Source organism: Psittacula echo (assembly GCF_963264785.1).
Source record: "Psittacula echo genome assembly, chromosome: Z".
Lineage (NCBI taxonomy): Eukaryota > Metazoa > Chordata > Aves > Psittaciformes > Psittacidae > Psittacula > Psittacula echo.
Window position 1 is genome coordinate 11,960,827 of NC_137742.1, and position 25,777 is coordinate 11,986,603.

Here is a 25,777-nt window from a genome sequence, read left to right on the forward strand (position 1 = left end):
AGCATTAGCAGTTCTCCCTCTTCCACCTGATTTCTTGGCATCTCTGCTGACATCTGCACAGGACTTGGTAATTGAATTTGTTAATTTACATGATGTAGCTTCTGACTTAACACATCATGGTAAAATAATAGACATGGTCTCATTAATACTCAAAACCTGGTGTTTTTAGCAGCTGGGAAATTTGAGAACAGTAATCTTACATAGCAGGCACTCTCCTCAAACTGGAAAACAGATCTGATTTGAGGGGTAAACTTGTCAGAGGTTTTAACAAATGGCAGAGAAATGGAGTAGAAGAAAACTGAATAAGGAATTTGGAATTTAGTGCTTGATTATGATTTGCCAAATCTCTTTTCACAAGTCAAGAGTCCCACCCAGAGATTCCAGCCTGTTTGGCCTCACTTCATGAACACAAACAAGATGAATTTACCTCCTGGCTCTGCTTAAAAAACTGAGCAAGTTGCAGCAAATTGCATCAGCCTCTGTCTGGGTTCTTGGGTTCTGATGGAGCTAAGGGTGTGTTTTTCTGCTTTACACATTTTAAGACACCTAACATTTTGGTGTCTAAGTAAAGCTCTGTCCTACCCTCAGCACCACGCTCTTTGCACGCCCAAGGGGATGTGGCATCAGGTCCTTCCAGCTCTTTGGGTGTCAAAGGTTACAAAGCATGGTCATAAAAAGAGGCAGTATATTGTGCTCTTGAGTTCAGAAATATAAAGCAGCCACCACTTGCTATAAATAGCTTATTTTAAGTGTAATGAAGCTTGCTCCAAATTAACACAGATAAAGCTGGTTTGTGGCTATTTGTTCATAGAACTCCCAGGCCCAAACCAGTATTTAAGAAGGGCTCACCAAAGAAGTGCTGGTTAAATGTTGTCCTGGTTTATCCCAACAAGGGTTAATAAGGAGTGAACCTTTCCAGATGGCAACCATAGCTGTTTGGAAATGTTTCTCAGGGATCTAAGAGAGAAGTGAATGTTCCTCCACTGGGAAAGCACCAGTCAGCTCCAGGAATGCTTTTTCTTCCAGAACTTGGTTTTCAGGAGGCTTGGGGGAGCATGCTTTCAGAGAAATAGGGCAGTCACTTTCATCTCTTAAATAACTTCGTGGTTCAAATCCTGGAGCAGAACACAAAGTGCCAGTAAAAAACCTGAGACAGTTTTAATTCATAGTCCAACAGGAAATGTTTGTCGAAAGTCAGCTCCTCTTTACCCAGTCCTCCAGAGGATCTTTTGCAGGCAGTACATGATCATGACCAAGAGAGGGATGATGCTCATGTTGGGAAGCCCATGACCAGGCACAAGCCTATGATTAGGGTTTTTTCACATCCTTGTCTTGCAGAGCTGTGGTTGTGATTACAACACCCTGCACACAGTTGTTTCTCTGCACATAAATTAATCTCCAGGGCCACTGTCAACTGCTCAGTTTTTTTGCAGTTGTCTCAAACAGTATGTTAGTGAACTTTGTGTAAGCATGATTATTGAACATAAATTGAGTGTGAGGGATGATTTGACACACCAAATACATATAAACCAAAATGTATGTGAAACAAGTGCGCTGGTAGGCAAGATCTGCTGTGATACAGGATGGTTCAGCTGCTGTCTTGCTCTATGTGTATTTCTGTTGCTGAATCACACATTGAATTTCATACATGGATTGTGATATTCTACAAACTGAAAATCTTTAGCCTGTGGGGCAGTGTGGAATCAGTAACAGGTTCAAACTTAAACAGGGGAAGTTTAGATTGGATATAAGGAAGAAATTCTTTAGTGTGAGGGTGGTGAGGCACTGGAATGGGTTGCCCAGGGAGGTTGTGAATGCTCCATCCTTGGCGGTGTTCAAGGCCAGGTTGGATGAGGCCTTGGGTGACATGGTTTAGTGTGGGGTGTCCCTGCCCATGGCACGGGGGTTGGAACTAGATGATCTCAAGGTCCTTTCCAACCCTAACTATTCTATGATTCTACGATTCAGGGTACAGTAGTAAGATCTTCTAATTAACTTCTTTTACAAGAAATTTACAGACAAGTTCTGCAGAGAGAAGTAATAGTTTTTACTAGACCAACAGAAATATCTATTAAAATAGATAGAAATGGTCAGGAAAGCTATGATATCTCCAGCAATTGGCCAGGTAAGGTCCTTCAGGCAGTTTCTATTACCAAGTTGCAGCCAGATATTTGAGGACTCACAGTTCAACTCCATTGAGATTGGATGTTCTGCAGCTATCTGCCCATGAGCACCCTGTTTAGGTGTCAACTTGGGATGTAATCCCATACTGTTTGATGTCTTGTGATACCAGATTGCCAGACTCTGCACTGTGTAATTTTGTCCTTGAAGTATAAATGTCATAACTTTGCTGGTTTTCTTCCTTTACCCCTAGGAACATTTTCCTGTGATTCATGCTGTCCAATCCAATCCCATAAGGGTCTTCTGATTAACCTGTATGTAATAAATTCCTTGTTTCTAAAATGCAATGTTTGTTTGTTTGTTTGTTTGTTTGTTTTTCACAGATCTTTGCATTTCTAGCACTGATGTGTCTTATTCTAGCCATTGGCAATGGCATCTGGGAGTATGATAAAGGCTACTACTTCCAAGTCTACCTGCCATGGGCAGAAGGTGTCAACTCTGCCTCCTACTCTGGCTTCCTCATGTTCTGGTCATATGTGATCATATTAAACACAGTGGTGCCCATTTCACTCTACGTCAGGTATGTGCTAGAAGCTCCTTTCATGTTTCATCTTAGAATTTAGACATTTAGCTTTTTGCCCCAGCTGGGAGCAGCATTTTCCCTAAACAAAAATACAACCTTATTGTGGATGGCAGCACACAACTACAGCAATGCTTTTCTTATTTCTGCTGCCTTTGGAGGTCTTTAATAGGGTTGGAGGGGGAACAGAAGTGAGTCCTGAAAGAGAAGATGATTTTACATTTAAAGGGTAGGTGTAGGTGTAGGATGCTATAGGAGTAAGTCTGAAACCTATGGTTAGTGTCTTGCTCTCTCCCACTTGTACTGCCCAAAGTGAATAGCATGTTCTTTGCAGTGGTTGTAGGGCTTGTGTGAGGAGTGGATTGCCAGGTAAGTAGGTGTAATCAGGTTGAGAATCCATAGTACATGGTGCTATGTGAGCAGAGTGAATGCTGCCACTTCCCAGAGAATGTGGTGCTATGTTGGTTATTGCAGATAGGCAAGTAGCATTAAAAAGCAGGCAATGTGTCCATGATGCTCTCAAAACCTTGAGTGTGGGGTGTAGACCATTTATAGTTTATCGTTGCACCTAACTCTTCAGACAACTTTGCTACTAAGACTCTCTTTTGTGTTGGTAAATATGAGGAATTAATCCCATTCCTGGCCAGCATGTCAGCACCAAAGTGGAAGTTCATGTAATCTGCGAGCTGATGTGGCTTTTTGGTTGTACTGAGCTACACAATGACTTGCTTGTTGTAGAACTCAGTGTTGTTTGAGCTGTGGCTGTGCTCATCCCCCAACACTGCAGTCAGCCCAGCCCAAAGCCCTGCTGAAAACCAACCCCATCTAAGCGAACTGCACCAAGTGAAACCCATTGCTTCTGCCTTGTTTTTTTAGTCTGGAAACTTCAGAAACTCCTCAAATACATTTGTAAGATGTTGTTTTATAAATAAGGAATTTGCTATAAACCTAACAGATCATTTCAGTGTGACATGCTTCATTACTGCATATAAGTTGCATGGCTACAAGCCATTTAAGGACAACCTGATGAGAACACCCTGTCATTACTTTCAAAACTGTCCTCTAATCACAATTGTTAGTGGTCATGCTGAAGATAGTGTCCCTTAAACTAATCAATATTCCATCACTTTCTCTTTCTGTTTCACCAGTGTAGAGATCATACGCTTGGGTAACAGTTTCTACATTGACTGGGACCGCAAAATGTATTATCCACCAAAGGACACACCGGCTCAGGCCCGTACCACTACACTCAATGAAGAGCTGGGGCAGATCAAGTACATCTTCTCAGACAAAACAGGAACTCTCACTCAGAACATCATGTGTTTCAATAAGTGCTCCATCAACGGCAAATCCTATGGTATGTCATCTATCCATCTTATTCTCCAAGTTTTATTCTGTTGTGTGCCTCTTTGTTCACAGAGACTAAGTGTGATATCTAGAAGAGGGTGTCTTGAAAAGAAGCTGCAGTGATCAAGTGCAGTGCTGACCATCCATGACATCACTTGCATATCTTAATACCATTTTCTTATCCCTTGTTTCTCCTTTTTAACACATTTTTACCTCCTTTTTTCTTCCCCAGTATCATCCGAACTAAAGAATTAGCACCTCATTACTTTTTCCTCATTGGTCCCAGTTTTACTACATCTGTACTCAGATTTGGGTTTTTTCTGATATGACTACCTAGGTAACCTCAGCCTTTTATGGTACTATTGACGTGGTTACCCAGGTATTGCTAACCTTGCAAAGCATAACACATAACTAACTCCCCCTTAACCACTTGTGAAATCAGCCATTCCTCAAGGGGTTACCTGCAAATTTTGTCAGCCTCTCACACTGTCATCCCTTACATTCAGCAATTTCTCAGGTCATGAGGAGAGGTTTTCCAGATCCTGTTCAGGAATTTGAACCTTTGGTCAATGGTCAATGGCCTTGCCCTTTGCCTTTAAGCCCTGACATACTTCATCTACCAGAAGAGAGAAAAGTTTGTAGGGAGCTGGAAAAAATTGGAAACAAAAATTCTTAGTTCTGTTATATCCTAACAGTAAATGACTTAGAAGGCTCCCACATTGTATGGCCCCGGGCAGTTTTCTTCATAGGACTCAAGAGGTGCTAACAATTCACAATCTGACTAATTAGTTATCACCATTAAATTCCTCAAGAGAAATTAGTCACAGCTTATTCAGAGATTGATGCTTGTTTTGCCTGTGTCAGACCGGCTGATGACTAGTGTACCAGAACGCATGGGTTTCCTCAGTGCTATAAACTAGCCTAATAAAAGAAGTTGTTTCTTCCTATAAATCTTGTTTTGTGTATAATTGGAGACCAGCATATCTCTAACAGCATTACTATGCTAGGCAACATTAGTGCTGCTAAGCAGTCTGAAATACTGTCTGTTCCTTCATACATTCTTAGTTGACATTTCCAAAGTGAATATCATCACTAGGATAGATACAGGGCTGGGGTTCAAGAAATGAATGGCAAATATTTAGAAAGAAAGTAGAAGGTCTACTGCATATAGTTTTTTAAATGCTTAGCTTCTTCTTAGGAATGTGCTTTGAAGTTGCTACTTGGAGGCATATGGGAAAGCCATGCCAGAAAGTATGAGTTAGTCCCACTGCCATGGAAGGTACATCAGAAGCTTGAGCTTCCTATTGGCAATGAGGTGTCCAAAAGCTTCTCAGTTACAATTCTCAGGGAATCCACTGATGTGCAGGTCTAAGGAGATATGACTCCTCTCTGTAGATGAGTTTCTTCTACACTCTCAGGGCCTTTGTGAAGAAGTACAAGTACCTACAATTGACTTTGGTCACATTTGAGGTTGCTCATGCGGTTATGGATCTATCATTCATGCAGTTCTCTGCATTGTACGACTTATTTCAATGCAATGTTGAATCTGGCTGGGCTGAGCAGAGTCCAAATCTTCCAGGTGAAATTATTCTTCAGGTAAAAGAAGTTTCATTAGTGTTTCCTATGTCTTCCATTTCTGTGACCAGATCATCAGTTCAGGGAAAATGAGCCTTGCTACCTAGACACATGAAGAATGGGCTTTGACAGCTCTTTCTCGTGGTTGTTCAGGGACTGTTGTAAACCCAGTAAGATCCAGGAGCTGGGCTTTGTCTCACATTCTAAAGGGAAAGTACAAGAGAAGACATGCCCTGAAAGCACCTTAATTTCCCACCTAGCATTACTTCCTTTCTGGGTTCAGCTTGAGCCAAGTGTTCTTTACCCAAATGCCAGTCATTTTTTTGGTAACTGCTTTGTGTTTCAAGCATCAGGCAGTCTCTGTATTTTGTCATGGATTAACATAGGAACTGATTGATATGAGTCATCAGTCTCCAGTGCTCATGTCAAGATATTTACACTTACTGAAACTTTTCAATTAGACCTAGCTTCAACACACTTCAACCAATTTTCGTTGTAGAGAGGCTCAGAGACTACACTTACCTGGAATTTGCATCTATAACCTGTCTCTCTTGATTGCAGGTGATGTGTATGATATGTCTGGGCAAAGGATAGAAATAAATGAGGTAAGTGCTCAAGTGCTATCAGGATCTGAGCTTTCACTGAACCTGTTGCCTGCCTAAGTGCTAACGGACACAACCTACACAAGCATAGTTCATGCTCTTGACCCCCCAAGAACTGATGCTCTTGACCCTAACAACAGGGATGTGTGTTATTATAGATGTCAAAGGATTGCCAGCATTACATTCCCTTCTAATCTGATTCAAACCTGCAGGTTGGGTAGCCTGAGTGCCCACTGTTCCCTTAGCTTCACACAACACCCTTGTGCATGCAGAGTTCCTCTTGAATATTTGCCCTTTGAGGTTTGTTGGAAAATTGAACATTGGTGAATTTTATTATCCTTGGCAGTTAATTAAAGCTTTTATTGGGAATCAGTGAGTTTAGTTCATGTTGCTAACAAGTTAACTGTCAAATTGCCGCTATGTCTGGGCATTGGGAAGTGTGAAAATAAGTGACTTTTCCATTTCTCTCTAGCCTCTGCTTGCTGGCACAAACCCACATGTCTTGGATTTCTAAAATGTCTGAAAACTGCAGTAATCCAAGTAACAAACGTCAAGATGATGATGAAAATCCCACTCCTTATTCCAGTGATTCATTTCCAGGCCATTTAAAACTTAAATTACCCACTCATTTGTGCTGAGTGCTGTGCCTCCAGACTGCCCTTTCTCAGGCAACAAAAGGCAAAGGGCTGACTTGCTTGGGGTGACATGTTTGTCTCCTGCCAACTGCCTGCCCAGCAGCTCCTTCTGCCCATGATACTCACTGGAGCAGAGCCCTGCTGCCCACATGGTGTGGCAGTACCTGGACCTTGCTGCACAGGGGAGTGTGTGTGAGGTGGGTCTGTGTTCTTGTGGTAAATGTCAGCTTGCAGAAGTCAAAAGGATGCCTCCCACCCTTGGAAACAATGAGCTCATCGGGGATGGGGTGAGAGCTGGAATTGTCCTGGGCAGGCTCGACAGTGCATGACACATCATGCTGTGAGCTTCTGGCCGTTTCTCCAGTATGTTCCCCTCTGCTTGGGGCTCCTTGTTTTCAGACTAAATGCTCAGTGCCTGCAGAGTTGGACTCTCACATCACTTCTCTGTATAAATATTTTTTCTATAACAGTATTTTTTCTTGCTTTGGTAGAACAGGGTGGAGAGTACAGCCTTTTGAACTGTTTTAAATTGAGCTTCCCTATTCCACTATCACAGGCAGCCACTGACATCAGGAGTATGATGCCTCCAAGCAGGCATGTGTTTAAGGCAGGCTTTTCTTTGCTATAAGAATCTTTTGTTGAGAAGCCTGTAGAAGCATTTGCTGTCATACAGAGAGGCACCTTTACCTAACAAGATTCTTAGTTTCAGTGCTGCTCTGAAAGGCACCTCAGGTGTCTGTCCTCTCCTGTGATTCAGTAGTTTTCCAGTTACTTAGGCTCACCAATCTGTCATGAACAGCCCTGCAGGAGAGGGCCCTTTGTAAGTATAAGGCAGAGAATGTGGTTACCATGGGCAGATATTGGCTTACAGACATATGAGAACTCCATGAATAACAGTGAGCCATATTTTTGCAGAAGACAGAGAAGGTTGATTTCTCATACAACCAGTTAGCCGACCCGAAGTTTGCATTCTATGACCATAGCCTGGTTGAAGCAGTGAAGCTGGGTGATGTCCCGACGCACAGGTTCTTCCGGCTGCTCTCACTCTGTCACACGGTGATGCCAGAAGAGAAGAAGGAAGGTGAGGACTGTTGAAGACACCAGACTGAATAGTTATGTTGACCTTGCACCACAGTATGTCCTCTCTCCACAGAAGCTGTTACTGGTCCTTTTGGCTTCCTGGTGATTTTCTGTAGTATATGGCTACACATAAACCAAAGTCTTTGGAGATACCACATGGGAAGAGAAAGGACCAGGATCTTCACGCTCTGTGTGTTCCTGTAGTGGAGCTGACACTACTGCAAATACCACATCTCTGGAGTGTGGAAATTGCAGGTGCCACAGCTTCCCTGAGGTGGCATGTGGCTTGCCCCACTCTTTCTCTAATCTGCACCAGGTCCCCGTAAAGTAAAGAACACAAAGTACCTATCTACTGAAGACTCATTAACTTCTATCACTCAGTATTCCCACAGGTACTGAGTCAGCCTGCTGACATCCCAGACTGGGTAAAAACTGTGCTTTAAAGACTAGAATCATTAATTGATATATAAGCTGAAAAGACTGGTGAGAAGAATATATGCAGATAGTTATACGCACTGGATAGAAGAATACATACGTAGTTACATATGTAACTAGAAGTGGGTTAAACTCAAGGAAGTTGTCCTCTAAGAGAGATCTATTGGACTCCAAAGGGAATATTTCACATCCCATAAGAGCCTAGGGGCCTTCTTACACTGGCCGGAGGATGGGTTAATGGGACTTGATGGAGACATGTGGATTTAAGGTGCTTTTTGGCGCTGCACGATAGACAGAAAAGCAAGGGGTTAACCGCTATATAATGTCTTTGATTTTGTATTTGTTTAGCCTCAGAAACAAGGCAGAAGCCCCATTACATATTTTTTCTTGCACGTCAGGTAACTTGGTGTATCAGGCCCAATCTCCTGATGAGGGAGCCCTCGTCACTGCTGCCAGAAACTTTGGATTTGTATTCCGGGCTCGCACGCCGGAGACCATCACCATTGTGGAAATGGGAGAAACAAAAGTCTACAAACTCCTGGCTATTCTTGACTTCAACAACGTTCGCAAGAGAATGTCTGTTATTGGTATGTTCCCCTTGCTCCCTTCTTTCGTTTCTCACTTTTTAGGCTCTCCTACCTCATTCTGCTATGATGCCTTTTCCTTGTTTGCAGTTCTTTCTGAATAACATTTACTTCTGAGCAGTTGAGATGGGCTGCTTTGATCTTTCAATTACACAGCAATAGTGCTAGATAAAAACTTAGGCAGGTGGGGAACATCTTAACATTAGGACCACAGTGATGGAACAGGCTTCTAGAAACACTACGCTCTTTAATGTATCTTTCTTCCCTCATTACAACACAGGAAGGGTCTTCCTTCTAATCAGCTTTAAAGTTATAATCAAAATCTAAGAAAGTGGGAAACAAGAAAGCAAGAATGAGTAGAGAAGCACCCTTTCCTGGAAGGAAAATGCATAAATGATTCAAGAAATCTCATGTGGCCTTTATCAACCCTCCAACATCCTCAGCTATCTCAGGAACTAGAATGTCATAACTGTAACAAGAGAGTGGTATTACCTTGACTGGCAGGAACAGTAAGAGCTGCAGGACGAGTTCATTCATTGTTCTTGACTTTTGAATGCAGATGTCCAGCATAAAGTGCTGCCTATAGGAAACACGTAGTTCAACAGAGCATCTGCTCAGATCAGTGTAATATGGGTACAGTTTTCTGTGCTGCTACCACTAATGTGGAGAGCAGTAGCATTATCTTCTTTTCTAAGCAAAGCTTGTCTTGATTCCTGGGAATCTGCCAAAACCTGATGGAGTTTAGACACTTCTGAAAACCTTTCTTTGCCTCAATGGAAGTGCTTTAAATCCGAAGTGCCTCAGTCTGGGATCTGTAGCCTTTCTTTTCCCCTTCCTTATAGTGCGAAGCCCAGAAGGTGACTTGACTTTGTACTGCAAGGGGGCTGACACCATTCTTTATGAACTGCTTCATTCATCCTGCGACTCTCTCAAAGAAGAGACCACAGAACACCTGAATGTAAGTGTTTTCCTCCTCAGTACCCCTCTGTCTTTGACGGTTTCCTTTTCTCCGGGTAGGGAAATGTACTTTGTGTTGAGGTAAAAAACAGATTTCAGAAACAGCACCTAAGCACCAATTTTTTAATTATGGAATGGAGAGGAAAATTAGTATATGAAGCCTGAGGTCTCAAATCAGTTGTCTAAGCATGGGCATCAGGTGCCATTTGAAATGCTCCGGGACATCTGAATGGCAAATACAGTGCAGGGTATTCAGAAGACCTGTATTTCTCTGGAGTAGCTAGAAGCCAGGCAAGGTAACACCTGAAATGGACCAACACATCTGTGTTTTAACAACTAAATTCCCTCTAAGTCTGCTGTTACACCACATACACCCAATGCATTAGAGTAACTCAGGTGATCAGTAAAGGGCCACAGAGCTATTCACCTTCTTGAATACAACTGAGATTTGCAGTGATTGTGATCCAAGAGGTCTCAGTCAGAAGGGACAAGGTAGATGCTGGGACATATTCTCACTCCCATTCCCTTTTTCCTGATCATATAGCGGAATATTGGCTGGGCAGCAAGAAAAATGCATCACTCAAACTTCTGGTTTTTTACATTGTTGATGGTGTGCACTGGGAGGTGGTTACTCATGTAAGGGGATGTTTTGGCCGATATTTGCTCCCCCTTGTGATGCCAGGTCATGCTGGTACGGTCCAAAGCACGAGGTAACAGAAGGTTTTGCCAGAGGGGTTATGCAATAGGAAAACCATCTCTGCTCACTGCCCGGGGGAGCCAGAGAATGTTGCTGGCAAGGGAGAGGGCAGAGCAGAGCTGATGCACCTTTATGTCAAGCCTGGGAGAATATCTCAGTTTTCACAAGTGGATCTCTGTTATTCCAACACTGAGATCCATACCGTCAATCATACCTCCGTAGAAAGCAGTTAGAAGGACTTACTGAGAAGGACTTCTAGCAGTTAGAAGGACTGACTGTGCTCATGCTGTGGATTTCTGCCAGCATTCATACACTAAAATTTTTGAGCCCACATCTAAAATTCAAGGCTGTGTTCAAGGATGTTTACTTAGCATCCAGTGTTCTGAACCTTTTGTTGACGAATACGAGCCTGGAAAACAAGTGCCAGGTTAACGTAAAGCTTTAGAACCAGAAAGTACGAAAGCCCTTTTCAATTTGTTCTTTATAACGACCATGGATAGCAATGATAAAGTGGTCTGGAACTGGTCTTTGAGGAGTACCCCCAGGTTTGTAATCTAAGGTGTGATTTTTTCAGCCATCCTCTGAGACCTTAGGCAAGAAGCTTTTACAGATAACTGTTATTCTTTCCAAGGGTCCTTTGTAAGCAGACTGACTTTCTTTGACCAATTCTGCCTTACCACTGTATTTCAGGAGTTTGCTGGTGAAGGTCTGAGGACACTTGTGGTGGCTTATAAGAACTTGGATGAAGAATACTTTCAAGACTGGATCAGGCGTCACCATGAAGCAAGCACTGCCTTGGAAGGACGGGAAGATAAACTGTCGGAGTTATATGAAGAGATTGAAAAAGACCTCATGGTTGGTGTTTCAGGGAATCTGGGCCAAGCCCTGGGGGAGGCAACGAGGATGGTGGTTTGTCAATAAACTGCTCAGTATGACTTCAGTAAGCATTGCTCTGCAAACAGCTCAGTGGGTTGTGTGACAGGAGCAGTTAAGAATATGGCAGTCCTGGGTTTTCACTGGCACCTCCGTCAGGAGCCTGTAAGCAGAGTGTCAGCCACCAGTGTAGGGGAATGGTTTTATTTTAACTCATGTGGGTGTCGGAGTAGCTTTCTCGTGATATAAGTGACATACCAGAGCCTGAGGGAGATGACGTGGACACAAATATTTCATAGTTATCCTTTGTATGTGTGAATGGCTGATCTATTTATTTTCCTGTTTTTGAAATGGCAGGCAGTGAATAATCCCCAGTGCCCTCCCATTCCAGAGAATGTCTTCTTTGTTCTTGCAGCCCTGGGCAGGAAGGGAAGATGATGTCCATGAACATGTTTGTGTCAATTTGGAATAGGGCTAAACTGTGATCTTCAAGTCATTCTTTCTCTCCCTGAGTGTTGTTACAGCTTTTTAAATGCCCTGGGGAGGTCTGCCTGTGTTTTAGAGCTGTGAATAATGAATGAAAAGGATGTGTGGGATCTGAGGGGAAGCAATTCAGCTTTTGCACTCGCAGCAGTGTTTTCCTGAAATCTTGGAAATCCAGGGAGCTGCACCTTTGCTCCTTTCATTAGCTGTATGCTCAGGATGCCAGCAAGGCCTGAGATGGGGCTTTGATGGGACAAAGGAGCTGGATGGGACAAAGGACCTGAGATGGGACAAAGTCCCAAGGCTGGGACTTTGAACAACCTGGTCCAGTGGAAGGTGTCCCTGTCAGTGGCAGGGGGTTGAAACTAGGTGAGGTAAGTCCCATTCTAGGATTTTATGGAGAAGCAAGTGCGAGCTGAGGAAATGCTGACCTCCAGAACTTTTGTAGTCCATGGGGCAGAGCCTGCTGCCCTTCTGGGTCTCAGCAGAGTAATGGAAAATGCTGATCCTCCAGTCCAGAGGATACATTGTGCAAAAGCTCTATGGGTCGTGTTCAAAGCATGAAGGACCAGGAGGTTTAGGAGGTTAAGGGGGCCAGCTGCTTTGCAAGAAAGAGTTATGAAGCTCATGGCTTGGATAAAGGAAAGGTCATGTGCTCACAGGAGGCGGAAGTGTGGCTCGGAACATGTCTGGCTCACCAGACCTTTCTCTATACTCTCTACAGGAGTGCCTTTACTTCCTGAAGGTGCTCTAGGAAGAACAGAGGGTGTAGGAAAACCTGGCTTGTGACAGAGAATGGGTGTGAGAACCCGAGTTAGCAAGGACGTAGATGGGTGTAGAGGACTGCCAAGCATTATAGTCTGGTTGATGGGCAAGAGCAGAAGTCCCTGTGTGTGGCAGGCTCATGCTAGGGGCCCTAAAGGGGAGTAAGGATATAAAAACACAAGAGGATGGAACATGGTTGGATTTAGAGAACAGTAGTAAAAATATTGATTGACCTAAAAACTAAGGAAGATCCACAGTGAGGAAAGCATCGTGACTGTTCCTCCAGCTGCTCTCACACCACGTCATGGGCAGCTTGTCAACAGTATTATTGTGCCTTTCTGCAGCTCCTGAAAGACAATGGCTGTGGAGAATGCAAGCCCTTGTTCTCCCTTCTTGGACATGTTAGACATCAGTGTCCATCTTCAGGCTTTCAGCTCAGACTCAGGCTGTCAAGTATGAGGAGGTGCTCCCAGGAGATGGCTGTGTATGCTACAGGCATTTAAGCTCCTGCTAGCTTAATAGCCCAGGGACTATTGCTGTAAAATGTGGACTGTGCAGTTTTGAGGACCCCATAAAGAAGTTCTGTCAGAGCTGTTGTCTACGTTGGTAACATTTATAGCTGGTGAATGATGAACATCCCAGGAAGCCAAAAGGTATCTTGGGCTTAAAGCCAGCCTCTGAACTGAGTCTCCCAACAGCAGGAGGTAGGTGGTAGCAGATGCCATCTAAATCTGAGCTAGCAGTGAAACCTTCATGCCCTTCTGACAATAGGTTAAAACCACCAAGTGTCTCCAAAACGCAGAAAAAGCAATAACTTTAAAATAATGCAGGTTTGTGTCCTGAGAAGTTCATGGTTTAGTTGTGTGACAGTGTGGAGCAGGGTGGGGACAGGTCTGTTATGGGTTGGAGATGATGTTCAGCAGCCATAGGACAGCTGCGGTCCAATATAGCTAGGAGCAAGCTCCACGTGACAGGGTGTATATGGAGGTTTGGGAACACAGATACACAGCTGCCCCTGTACCTCAGTTAAAGCTCTATCTGCTGTGAAGGGGACATGTGTCCCCTTCACACTGTAGGTCTCCAAACATGTTGGCAAACAACTTCATGCATGTTCCTGGTTAGGGCTGTGCTGTGTACAGTAAATATGCTGAAGAATGAAAATCAGTACAACTGTATTCCTGGATTTGTTTGCTTGAGTGCTTACTTGGAAGTCTAATGCTTTCTCCATTGCTAGCAATGGGAAGACTTACCAGTTCCCTGACATTTTCTGTTAAGCTTCTAGGTGCTACAGCAATTGAGGACAAGTTACAAGATGGAGTCCCACAGACAATTGAGACTCTTGCCAAAGCCAGCATTAAGATATGGGTTCTCACTGGAGACAAGCAAGGTAAAGGGGCTATAGCTTTGGGTGTTTCTCTTCTCTCCCACCAGCGGGATGGTTCAGCTAAGACCCATGTTCTCATTCTTTTTTTCTTTGAAAACTGCACAGAAAACAAACTTACAAGGCTTTGCTTCATCGGCAGCTTGGCAAAACTTAAGTTACCTGGAATTAGACCAGATAACTGTAGCTACTGCTTGTTCTCAGTTCCCAGCCTGAGTCTGGAAGAAGTGCAAAGGCAGCATCCTTTGCCTTAGGAGAGGTGGCACAGAGCATCCCATAGACCCTGTCACATGCTGTGACAAGGTGTCACTTTAGCAGTCAGCCATCCTGGTGAAGAAGGTGGAAAAAAATCTTTCCCTGCTTTCCAGGAACTTTATTGCTAAAGTGGATGTTGGGTCTGTCTCAGTTTTGTCCTGGCATTACTGATTCAGAATAAAAATGGAGGAAACCTAGACTTTTGGAGAAAGCGTTCAGTTGGAAAAAACGGTAAATAGACTCTAGTGAATTCTTTCGGAGAAATAGTAACTTTGCTGAAACAGTAGTATTTCAGGGAGGCCAGAAGTGTTTGCGAGTAACTTAATCCAAAAAATGGGCAGAGAATTTTTGCGAAAAATGAAACATTTCATTTTGTTGTGTTCCAAATGTAGCAATTTTGCTTATGATACACCAAAATAATACTCTTTTTCTGTTTTTTTTTTCCCCCTGTATTTTCTGAGCAAAATGTCTTGATAGTCTGCTTCAGAGCTATAGTTTGGGTCTTTTCTGGGAGTATAGGGAGGGAAAGCTAAAAATCCTGAAAAATTTTTTTGGAATTGACTTGAAATGTCTTTATTGCTACACATACATTGGCCAAAGGGTGTTTCAAGTTTTCATAAAGGTGACTCTCCTGGCTGTCTTAAGCTGTTAACTCTGAAAGGCTCAGAGCTCTTTGGGGTGAGAAAGAGAGCTTTCATAATGTGTTTCAAAAGGCCACGAGCTGGTGGGTGAGTTTGGGGCTGCTAAGATGGTCATCTTCGTTGTTTGTCTTTCCCAGAGACGGCAATGAATATCAGTTACTCCTGCAACCTGCTGAATGATGACATGGACGATGTTTTCGTTATTGAAGGCAGCACATCTGATGACGTACTTAAAGAGCTGAGGTAAATGGCTGAAATAGACGGTTTTACTGCTGTGCACTGGCATTGTGTTTTGTATTATTCCACTTTTTTTTTTTTTTCCAATGGGCTCTACTTGTTGCAGTTCATTCAGGGACCTTAGGTAATCTCCCTGGAAGATCCAGCAGCTAAGCACAATGTAGAAAACTCTTCTGAGGATAAACTCTGAAGCTTCTTGATCCAAAAGGTCAAATCTATATAAACGTGTAAGAAAGTGGAGTCAGGCAAGCAATATCAGCTGACATTTGACAAGTGATATAGAGCTACAAAGCCTTTAGCTCCAGGCTTGAGATATGCTGCTTCTCCACTGCTATTGCTATTCATAGAATACTCAGTTCACTTTGTCCCTGCCCATGGCAGGGGGTTGGAACTAGGTGATCTTCAGGTTTTTTCAGACACAAACCATTCTATAATTCTCTGATTCTATGATACACATTTCAGTCCTTTGTCTGGATATGGTTATTTCCTAGTATTATCTGGAAACTTACCTACCTTCCTCCCTAGCCTCAACAGTAGACATGTTTTCTTAGGTGTTAAATTGGATAGTTTTTCAGTGTTTTTCTCTTTAAATAGGTGGTTACCAGGTATAACATGTACAGATAATTCGGATTCCTTTTGGGATGTAGTCCTTCATGACACTCAGATGATTTGTTTGATTTTAAATCAGCACAAGTTTAGCACACACTTGTTAGAGTTTCAGAAGCATGGGATGATCTGCACAAACAGCAGCAGCTAAACTATGCATGTTGTTGTAGGGATAAAGGAGAAAGGGTAGCATGCATTTTTTTATTTTCATAAAGTTGTTTTAATAAAACATAAATATATTCATAAGCCTTTCATTATTATTCTGGATTTTTATTTTTTTTCTTTTAGGGATGCAAGGAAAAAGATGAAGCCAGACTCCTTCCTGGACAGTGATGAAATCAACATTCAGTTTGAAAAATCTTCAAAAAAACCCAAAGTTTTACCTGATGAGCAAGCAAATGGGGTGTATGGTCTGGTTATCACCGGCCACAGCCTGGTAAGAAAAGTTCAGAGTCATGTTAGGGCTGAGTTCTCTGAAGAACTTAATGTGAATATCAAATAGATGTGGGATAGCCCCCTGCAGATGCCACTTAGTTCTTGACATGCTGGAAGTCTGAAAATGCTTTAAAAAATTGGGGTTTTTTCCTAACAAAAGATTAGATCCAGTGGCTTTTTTAGACATTAGAGGTGATAGGCAAGGTTTCTGAAGACTGGAACAGTGAAGAGTTGGCCTGATGTTAGGTGAACAAGAGGGGTTGAATAGTTGGAAGAATTTTTATTTCCAGAAAGATGCTAGAAGAATAATCAGGTAATTTATGGCTGAAGCAAGAAGATACGATAACATCAGACATGGGTTTCAAGTATGCCAAAAACGTATTCTACTGCATATATCCACATTTAGTGTGTACTTAGTAAATATAGCCATATTTAGTATTATAACAGACACATTTAACAGATAGAATATATAGCTTCTAACTTAACTAATAAATTGTTTGATGTTCTCTCCCATGGTGTTCTTCCAAGCAAACTGAAGTAATATGGTCTAGATGAAATTGTTAAGTGGCAGATGCAAGACTGCTTGGAAAGTGTGGCTTTTAAGGGCTCACTGTTGATCTAAAACAAAAATTCAGTGGCATCTGCAGGGGGCTATCCCACGTTTATTTGATATTCACTGCTTGCATTAAGTATTTAAAAAAAGAGCAGATAACAGCAGGCTAGGAGAAACTGTAGGCATGATGGAGTTCCATGTTAGGTTTGAAAGCAATATTAATACATTGGAGGAAAGGAGAATGCAACTGAGTAAGAACAAAAGCCTCGCTCTCCACTTTCACTAGACACAACATAATCAACTGGACACATACAAATTCAGATATATGTATTTAAGAGCACCATCCATCTGTAAGACTTGTGAAGAAACCCTCCTGCTTCATTTGGCATCAGTAAAGTTGAAAATAATTACATTTATTTGGGCCATTTTCTCTGACAATATGTGAACCAACTAGAAAGAATACAAAGAAAACCACAAGAGTAGTCATCCATGACCTGGAAAGCAAGGGGAGAACTGAGAAAGTTAGGATTTTTTAGCCTAGAGAATACTGATCAGTTTTTGTTGTACTCTTCAGATAATAGCAGGTAAATAAAAAAGCAATGGAATTAAACTGAGATAAGAGAGTTTGGGATGAAATGTCTTCCTGGTAAGAATAGTGAAACACTGGAATAGATTTGTCATCACTGGAAATTTTTTAGAACAGGTTAGAGAAAAAAAACAATTTTGATACATTCCAGCCTGTCTGTGAGAAAGGCTTTGTTGGATCAGGTTTATTTGTGTCTTGTGTTTTGCTTTCCCACACTGCAGGGAAAGCAAAGAGGTAGATTTGGAAAGAGATGGGAGGTGCTGCCTTTCAGAGACAAGATGCTTTTGTTCCCTGTGGTTGATACCTCTCTTCATGACAGTCCAGTAAATCCAATCCCCAGCTCTTATACCAGCCCAGCAAATTGCTATACAAAAGATCTCATTTTACTCCATCTTCGGCTTGTGTGCCACGTATAGAGACCCTGGGCTAGAAGGGACACTTTCAGGAAGCGTCTATGTTGTCAAATACTCTTTTTTTACACTAGCTCCCTCTTTAACTCCAGAGCTCTAATATCCTTTAGATTCCCACTGCAAAACAGACAAGAGCTCTATCATATAAGTTTGGTGCATCTTCATGGCATCTATCATGTATGCCTATCTTCATGGGCAAAACCTCTAACATTCCAGCCAGCCACAAGCCCTTGCCTGTTCAAGGCCACCTGGTGGTGTTCAAGGCCAGGTTGGACAGAGCCTTGGGTGACATGGTTTAGTGGGAGGTGTCCCTGCCAATGTCAGTGGGTTGGAACTGGATGATCTTAAGGTCCTTTCCAATCCTAACTATTCTATGATTCTATTCTATGATTCTAAATTGGGGCTGGGGGAGCCGGGCAGTGTAGCAGTGGGAGGAGGATGCTCAGCTGCTGCTGAAGGCAGTGGCAAATGGGCACCTTGGTGGGAAGGGCAACAGCAGCAGCAGCATCCCATCAGCCTGCAGCACAAGATCCCAAGTGCTGTGCTACAAAAGCACCACTTGCAGCAGTGACAAAGCCGCCTTCTTATTTGTGGAAAACCTAACACTCACCCATAACCCTGGCAAGGAGATATGTCCTGCACAAAGCAAATCAAATGTGGCCTGTGTGGGAGCAGCCAGACCACATAGCCCACAGTGGAGTGGACACAGGTAGTAGACACAGCCAGTCTCACCAGGACTATGGCTTTCTCCGGGGCATGGACCGCAAGGACAGCATGGACAAGACTATATGTTATCTATTTATTTCTATGAACCTAGAGCTTGAACAATGGTACTGGTGCTGAAACTGTCCTACTCAAAGACAGCATCTATTCAGTGCTGCATCCCTGTGTGCATACATGTGAGATGGCACCACTGGGGCTAGATGTGGTGTCACTTAAGCAAAGCAAGGGAACACAAGCACATTAGCATCTGTAATGGCATCATCATACAAGTTAACTTGTGTGCAGTGCCATTAACAGACTATGTGTTAACATTTTGCTAGTGCTGTTGTGTTTGCGAGGATGTTGTGGCAAAAGCTGTCTCTAACTGCACTGACTGGCTGGTACTAAAGCCAAACCATAAGAAAGGTCTTTCTTATTGAGCAAGCCTGCCTGCCGCTGATGGGAGGTGAGTGGGGCACTGGTGACTCACAGCTATCTGTTTCAAGAAGAAAAGAGTATCTGACCTCAAGATTGTCTGCCTTACGCAGACAGGGCCTGCTGTAATGGAAAGAGGAAAGACAAGGAAAGAGCCCTGTAGATTCCTCCCATGCATATTTACTGAGAAGAGACACCAAAGAACAGAGCCAAAAAGCATGATCAGAAAGAAATATGAAAAGATAACAGTGCTCCCTCCTCCTCATGCAGAGCTGGAGGGGTGACCAGACATCCAATTATCTCTGTGCTTGCCAAACAGAAATAATACGGCTGACTGGTTTAAAGGGTCAGCACTCAGAGCAAAATTGTGTTTTCTGTGGCTTTTTGTTTTGATTTGTCATGCTCACCTGAGCTCAGTTTTTTCCATGTTTTGTTTTAATTAACTGCTCCCTATTTGAAGTCTGTTTATACCACAGATCTCCTAGATCTTAAAAAATAAACCAAGAGGGGTGAGCAAAAACTCTCCCACATGAAGATACGCAAGGCTGTCTCTGGCCCAGCATCAGCTTTGTTAATTTAGTGGTCTTGTTGTTTGACAGTTCTGATGCACCACCAGGTTACATCAGCCAGAGCGTCTGTTGTGCGTATTCAGCTGTGGTGCATCCAAGATGCAAGTCCATAGGTCCACACTGTGCAGCATGATGCCATGCAGTGTGGATGCTCCCTGTGACTGAATGGACAGATTCGCTTAGGGTATATCATGCCTTCGTCCTGCCAATGGAAGAACTAGCACATACCTCATTTCCTTCCCACTGCATCCTCTTTGTCAGGCCACGAATTGCTGCTAGTCTGATCTGAACACTCCCTTTGCTCCTTCTCAGGCTTATGGGCTGGAAGAGAATCTGGAGCTGGAGCTGGTGAGAACTGCTTGCATGTGCAAAGTGGTGATTTGCTGCCGGGTGACCCCACTGCAGAAGGCCCAGGTGGTGGAGCTGGTGAAGAAGTACAAGAAGGCTGTGACCTTGGCAATTGGAGACGGCGCCAATGATGTCAGCATGATCAAAAGTGAGTGATGGACAACAGCAGGCATCCTCTGGCAAACTGATGATGTACTCAATGACGTATTTGCTCTCTGAGGTGGCTTAGCAGCAGGAACACATCAGATTGCCCTCTGAACCACCTTCTTTGTGGCACGAAGGGGCTGCATCTCGGGTTTGGCAGGTTTCTACAGAGCACCACCACCATGGGCTACTGGTGTCTCCTGCCTTCCAGGACACACAGAAGGGCCCTTTGCTGTGCTCCCACCACCAGGATGTGGGAAGCTAAGGCTGCACTTGCTGGCTTTTTCTCTCTTTCTACCTTATAACAGATGCCCATAGCAGCTGTATCATGTCCACCTGTTTCTGCATGACCACTGTCACAAGGGTGATACAAAGAACAAACAAATCTGTTTCAGAGAGGGCCTGTCTGCAATGCAGAAAGAAAAATCTTCACACCTCTAAATAGTCTGTATAATGTTACATGAATTTTTTTAGCATTTCTATGTAGTAGGGGAATTTGTCAATTACCTCTTCAGCTATAAATTATGTGCTTCTAGGTCCTTCGTCCTTGAGCATCATTTGATGCTGCACTACCTCAGCGAATCTATCATAAAAATCCCCTAACTAGGTATAATTAAATTAAGATTATTCAGAAGGGCCCGTGCTAATCTTCCTTGTGTTAATTTGCAAGAATTGATTAACAAGAGCCTTTTAATTAAGAAAGAAAAGGCTTAGTAGGGAGCTTCAAGGAAGATAAGTCAGGCAGACAGTAAAGAAAGGGTAAGAAAAGTTAAAGTGTACATGATAATTAGAAACAAACCTACTCCTCCAAAGGGAGGACTGGGACTTTGGGATTTTATCAATTCACTGTTCCATGGAAAGCTCAACCTCCAGCCATCAAGATTGTTCTCATTAGTTAAAGCTGTATAATTAGCTGTCACATTAAACTTATGTCCGTGTTTAATAAACCCAAGTTACTATTTAAAAAGACGTGGCTCTTCTATCTAATGATCTGATTGAACTAATTTGAACTTATAAAGCCCAAGACATGTAAAAAGGCTATAGTCTGCCTTGTAGCACTGTGTCTGAGAAATCTGCAAGGAGTCTGAATATTTTGCTTCTCTAGAGTGATGTTTTACAGCTGCTAGAAGGACATGCACGCATGTAAATATGAGTCACATGTCAGTACAAATTGAAGTTATTTTTTCGTAACAGTGGCTGTTGTGCACAACAGCATTTATACTGCTGGAAAACGTCCAGAAAGAAAAAACTAATTGTCATGGAGGATGCAATACCATTGAAATAACAAAAGCCCAGTTACTGGAAATGCATCACTACAGCCAAAATCACAACGCTGCTGAAAGAATTAGTGCCTCAAAGTATTTTTTAATGTTTTTAAGAAAGAACTTTACAGATTGCTTTCTATGAAGGCTGGGAGGGAATTAACACAGTGTCCCAGTGCAGGGAACTCATTTAAAAACCAGAATAATCAAAACTCCCAGTGCAATGGCATGACCAATAACCTTTTTTGTTGCAGCTGCCCACATCGGGGTTGGTATCAGTGGCCAGGAGGGGATGCAGGCAGTCTTGTCCAGTGACTTCTCCTTTGCACAGTTCCGCTACCTGCAGCGCCTGCTCTTGGTCCATGGCCGGTGGTCCTACATCCGCATGTGCAAGTTCCTCAAATACTTCTTCTACAAGAATTTTGCCTTCACATTAGTGCATTTCTGGTATGGGTTCTTCTCTGGCTTCTCAGCACAGGTAGGTCCAACTTCTGGTTTATCATCATCATGCCCAGCATTTTAAAAGGAAGCAAAATAAGCCATTTTTCTCACTAGCAGCACACAGGTCTTTCTTCTTCAGCTGTATGAACACAAAGCAGATACTGCTGCCTTCACTGTGCCTGAAAGACATTTAATTGCATTACAAAGCATGTAGGTCCCTTGTGGGATTTTCAGAAGGTTCAAAGTGGCTACAGCCATCAAACAAGGATACAGATTAGACAGAGGCCTGACTAGAGTGGAGCAGGTCTGTTTAAGACTTCTGCTTGCCCTATTAGCACATTTAAAGCAAACCGTTTAACACTAGGATGCCTGTGTGCTTCAGCAGCTTGCAAAGAGAGGCAAGTCTGAAGGGAAAAATGTGGTGTTAGTTGAAGACAAACCAATTTCCAACCAAACCCAGCCCCTGGGAAACACAGATAGCATGTGAGATAGCCAGATGGGTGCAGTCAGAATGCTCGCCATCTGCCCCTGCCTGCTGCTGACCACTACAGAGCATGGCCTTGCCAGGGCTGATCCTGCTCCAGCTGCTCCTGCACTGGGTGCAGAGCAAATCCAAGAGAGCTGGCATGTCATGATCCTTCCCCCATATACTCCCACGTCCGGGCTGATGAGCTTCAGTCACCTTATAGTTTGGTCTTGATAGCATCTCAAACCAAAATGCTCCATAATTTGTGTATACTGTTGAAGAGATGGAAAATGCAGCTTTCTACTAATGTCATGCTCTGTTTTGTTGGGGTTTTTTTAGACTGTCTACGACGAGTGGTTCATTACGCTTTACAATTTGGTATATACCTCGCTCCCAGTGCTAGGAATGAGCCTCTTTGATCAGGTACTGTTTCTATCACCCCTTGGATTTCTTTTACAGGAGCTTTATCTTCAGGTGCTTTGTTTCATGAAGCAAAAGCAGCTTACTTTTTGGCTAGTTACTATTGTGGTAGCCCCTGGAATAATTTCCTGCCAGTGAGATCTGAGAGCACAAAAAAAAGAATGGACCGGGGGAGATGGTGTATTATCCTGATGTGGCCTGTGGGTTTCAGTGTGTGAGGAGGGACTTTTGGGTCAGGCTGTTGAGTACAGTAAAAGTTGTCATTCCAACACTCCCCTGAAGTAATCACATCATACTAGCTATGTTCCTGCAGCCTGACAAGTGACTTTTTAATGAACACCCAACAATGATTGAGCTATATCTCTGAAGCCAAGTTTTCCAGGTTCAACCTTTCTAGTAGTCTTTCTGCAGTAATTTCACATACATATTTCTACCTCATTATTACTTTTCAGCCAGACATAGGAGGAATAAAACTGTTTCTATATGACTTTTACAAGTCAGACAAGCAGGAACTTGCTACTCTGAAGTGGTTCCGCTCTGGACACTTAAGGGATCCAAATCAAACAGGAGCGGACCTGAGTCCCAGTGGACCCAGGAAAGGTATCTCCTATCCCTGAGCTTCCAGGCAACTCTCTGGAAAGCAGATCGTGCATTCTGCTTAAGATGAAGTGTACCTTCATATTTCTTGCAGCAGCAGCACTTGTCAGTTTTCTCAAGAAAGGCAAAATTCAACATTTAAAATATGTCTAGGTGACCTTGGGATGTGGCGTGCTAGTCAGCACAACTGAGTGAATCGTGTGCTAAGCCTTTTCTCATGGAAATGCATGTTACAGAGACATGACAACCTTAAGTGGTCATGTGAGGTCGGTTGGGTAGCTGCCAGCAAATCTGACCATCTTCTCTCTACCTTCAGGATGTGGATGATCGTTGGAGCTTGTTGTTTCCTCAGCTGTATGTGCCTGGCCAGCAAAACCTCTACTTTAACAAAACGGTGTTTGTCAAGTGCATGTTTCAAGGGATCTACAGTTCCCTCATTCTTTTCTTCATCCCCTATGGGGCCATGTACAATACAGTGAGAAGTGATGGGAAGGCTATTGCTGACTACCAGTCCTTTGCACTGATGGTCCAGACTTGCTTACTGATTGTGGTTTCCGTACAGGTAAGGCATTCCAGGTAATATTTTTAGGAATTAGTTGGGTTATGAAGGCAGCATCTGGAGGGCCACCTGGAATCCTGATAGCATTTGCTGCTGCACATGCATTCTTGCAAAAAACACGATTGACACCAGATTACTCTCCTATGTTTGTAAGATCAGCAGATTTGCTTGAGATCAGGGTGACAGGAAAAGAGTCTCTGCTTTGAAAAGTTTGCAGTCATAGCAGGCAAAACAGGTAAGGCTGGGAATAGAGGACTAGTTCCAGTTCTATGGGAAGGGTTTGAAGAACAAGACTGTCTTATTCTTCAAACTTGTCTTGACTGCTAGCAGGTAGTTATTTATCGGATTTCCATTTTGAGGCTGTCTCTGTAGCTTGGCCCCATGCATGATGCAGATGCTAGGTCTGCAGCAAAGACTTGGGTGGTACAAAATTCAGGTGGTACTGCCGGGATGAGATAAACTTCTTGAAAGTAAACCAATCAATCACACATCCTTAGATAACGGTTTCTGCTGTCTGAGGTCTTGTAGGCTCCTTCTCCAAACTTTCAATGCTAGATCACAGCCTGGGTGTGGGGATCTAAGTATGGCTTATTGAGTTCGCCTGACAAGAACAGAAGAACAAGGCAAACATGCTTGCCTTGAATGGTCTCCCGGCATCCTATCATCTGTGGCTTGGTATTTCTTGAGACTTGAATGTGTAAGTCTTGGGGGCAGCTATATGAAGCAGAGGACAAGCTGTGTGCAACCCCAATCTGCTGAATAATTAAGGCACTGACCGTATCTGTATTGTCCCATTCTTTCAGATCTGCTTGGACACTTCTTACTGGACGGTTGTGAACCAGTTCTTCATCTGGGGCAGCCTTTCTGTTTACTTTGCTATCACCTTCACCATGTACAGCGACGGCATGTACATGATCTTCACAGCCTCCTTTCCCTTTGTTGGTAAGCCCCGGGACAAATCTGGATTGCACTCAAATTAGGCCTACTGCAGGGCTTTAATCTTGTCAAGTATTTCTAGTACATGTTATTACCTCTCTGGAGGCAATAACAATGTATTGATTGTCTTTTCTACAAGAAATGCCAGGGCATTTCTGAGGGCTGCTGGGAATGCTTATTTTGAAACCCATCCATCCTGGTGAATGTTTTCCTCAATCACTTCCTTGCATAAAAATGCACATCTACATGCAGCCACAGGAATGATCCTTTAAATAAACCTGGCCTTTAAATAAACTGAGCTGTCTGGAATGTTTTCTGCTGCTCTTTCATGTTCTGTTTCCAGGTGTCCAATTTTTACAGATATCTAGAGGCATTTTATTTGCAGAAAGATGCATGTTCTTTTGTAAATAAGTTAACATGTTGGTACAGGAAAGCATAGGAGTCCAATATCCAGTTAGACATGCAAAAAACACTGTTTGGTTACAGTGAGCCTTCAGGCAGGTTAAGTGACAAATTCCCAACAAAAAAAATCCAGTGATGACCAGTCCTTTGTATTACCGTACATTAAGGATTTATGAACACGGGCAAAAAGTGAAGGATAACATAAAAATTAGTCCATCTCCTGAAACTTTGACCAGGAGGAAGATGAAAGCTTAGCAAAGTGATTCAGATGTTTTTAGCAGCCCTGTGCAGCTGTAGCCAACATTGATACAACAGTATTAGGAGACTCTACTTCCAAACTCCCAATGCTTTTCAAGTCTCTGATGTATTAATCAATTCCTTTATTTCTGAACAAATTGTTAAGCCAAGACTTGTTCTGCCCATCTTCACTACAATACCGGGGTGATTGGCCATTTTAGAAATATTTGAGATGCAGGTCAGTTGTTGCTATGTGTTTTACAAACAGATGTCACATCCCCTGTAAGATGGCCTTTATTATCAAAGGCACTGAGTGAAGACAATGTTCAGTTTCCAAAGACAGGTGGAAACACACTTGCCGTATCTCTATCTGCTGCTCAGCAGATTGGCTGCTTAATAATGTCTCAGTCTGAAACTGTTT

General features: G+C 43.0%; 1 protein-coding gene across 1 annotated transcript in view; it reads left to right on the forward strand.

The window, feature by feature from the left end:
- Nucleotides 1-24,235, forward strand: part of LOC308231686 (phospholipid-transporting ATPase FetA-like) — a gene marked incomplete at its 3' end in the record, with an annotated part of 68,126 nt that extends 43,891 nt beyond the window's left edge. The window contains exons 12-30 of the mRNA XM_080637348.1: nt 2,505-2,701; nt 3,850-4,058; nt 6,185-6,228; nt 7,776-7,941; nt 8,774-8,962; nt 9,802-9,917; nt 9,977-9,997; nt 11,304-11,468; nt 13,354-13,438; nt 14,017-14,121; nt 15,149-15,254; nt 16,143-16,290; nt 19,857-20,040; nt 21,553-21,776; nt 22,545-22,628; nt 23,078-23,225; nt 23,317-23,327; nt 23,539-23,784; nt 24,176-24,235. Of these exons, the coding sequence (XP_080493474.1) occupies nt 2,505-2,701; nt 3,850-4,058; nt 6,185-6,228; nt 7,776-7,941; nt 8,774-8,962; nt 9,802-9,917; nt 9,977-9,997; nt 11,304-11,468; nt 13,354-13,438; nt 14,017-14,121; nt 15,149-15,254; nt 16,143-16,290; nt 19,857-20,040; nt 21,553-21,776; nt 22,545-22,628; nt 23,078-23,225; nt 23,317-23,327; nt 23,539-23,784; nt 24,176-24,235 (2,508 nt within the window). The remainder of the gene's footprint in view (nt 1-2,504; nt 2,702-3,849; nt 4,059-6,184; nt 6,229-7,775; nt 7,942-8,773; nt 8,963-9,801; nt 9,918-9,976; nt 9,998-11,303; nt 11,469-13,353; nt 13,439-14,016; nt 14,122-15,148; nt 15,255-16,142; nt 16,291-19,856; nt 20,041-21,552; nt 21,777-22,544; nt 22,629-23,077; nt 23,226-23,316; nt 23,328-23,538; nt 23,785-24,175) is intronic.
- Between the last annotated feature and the right edge of the window lie 1,542 nt (nt 24,236-25,777).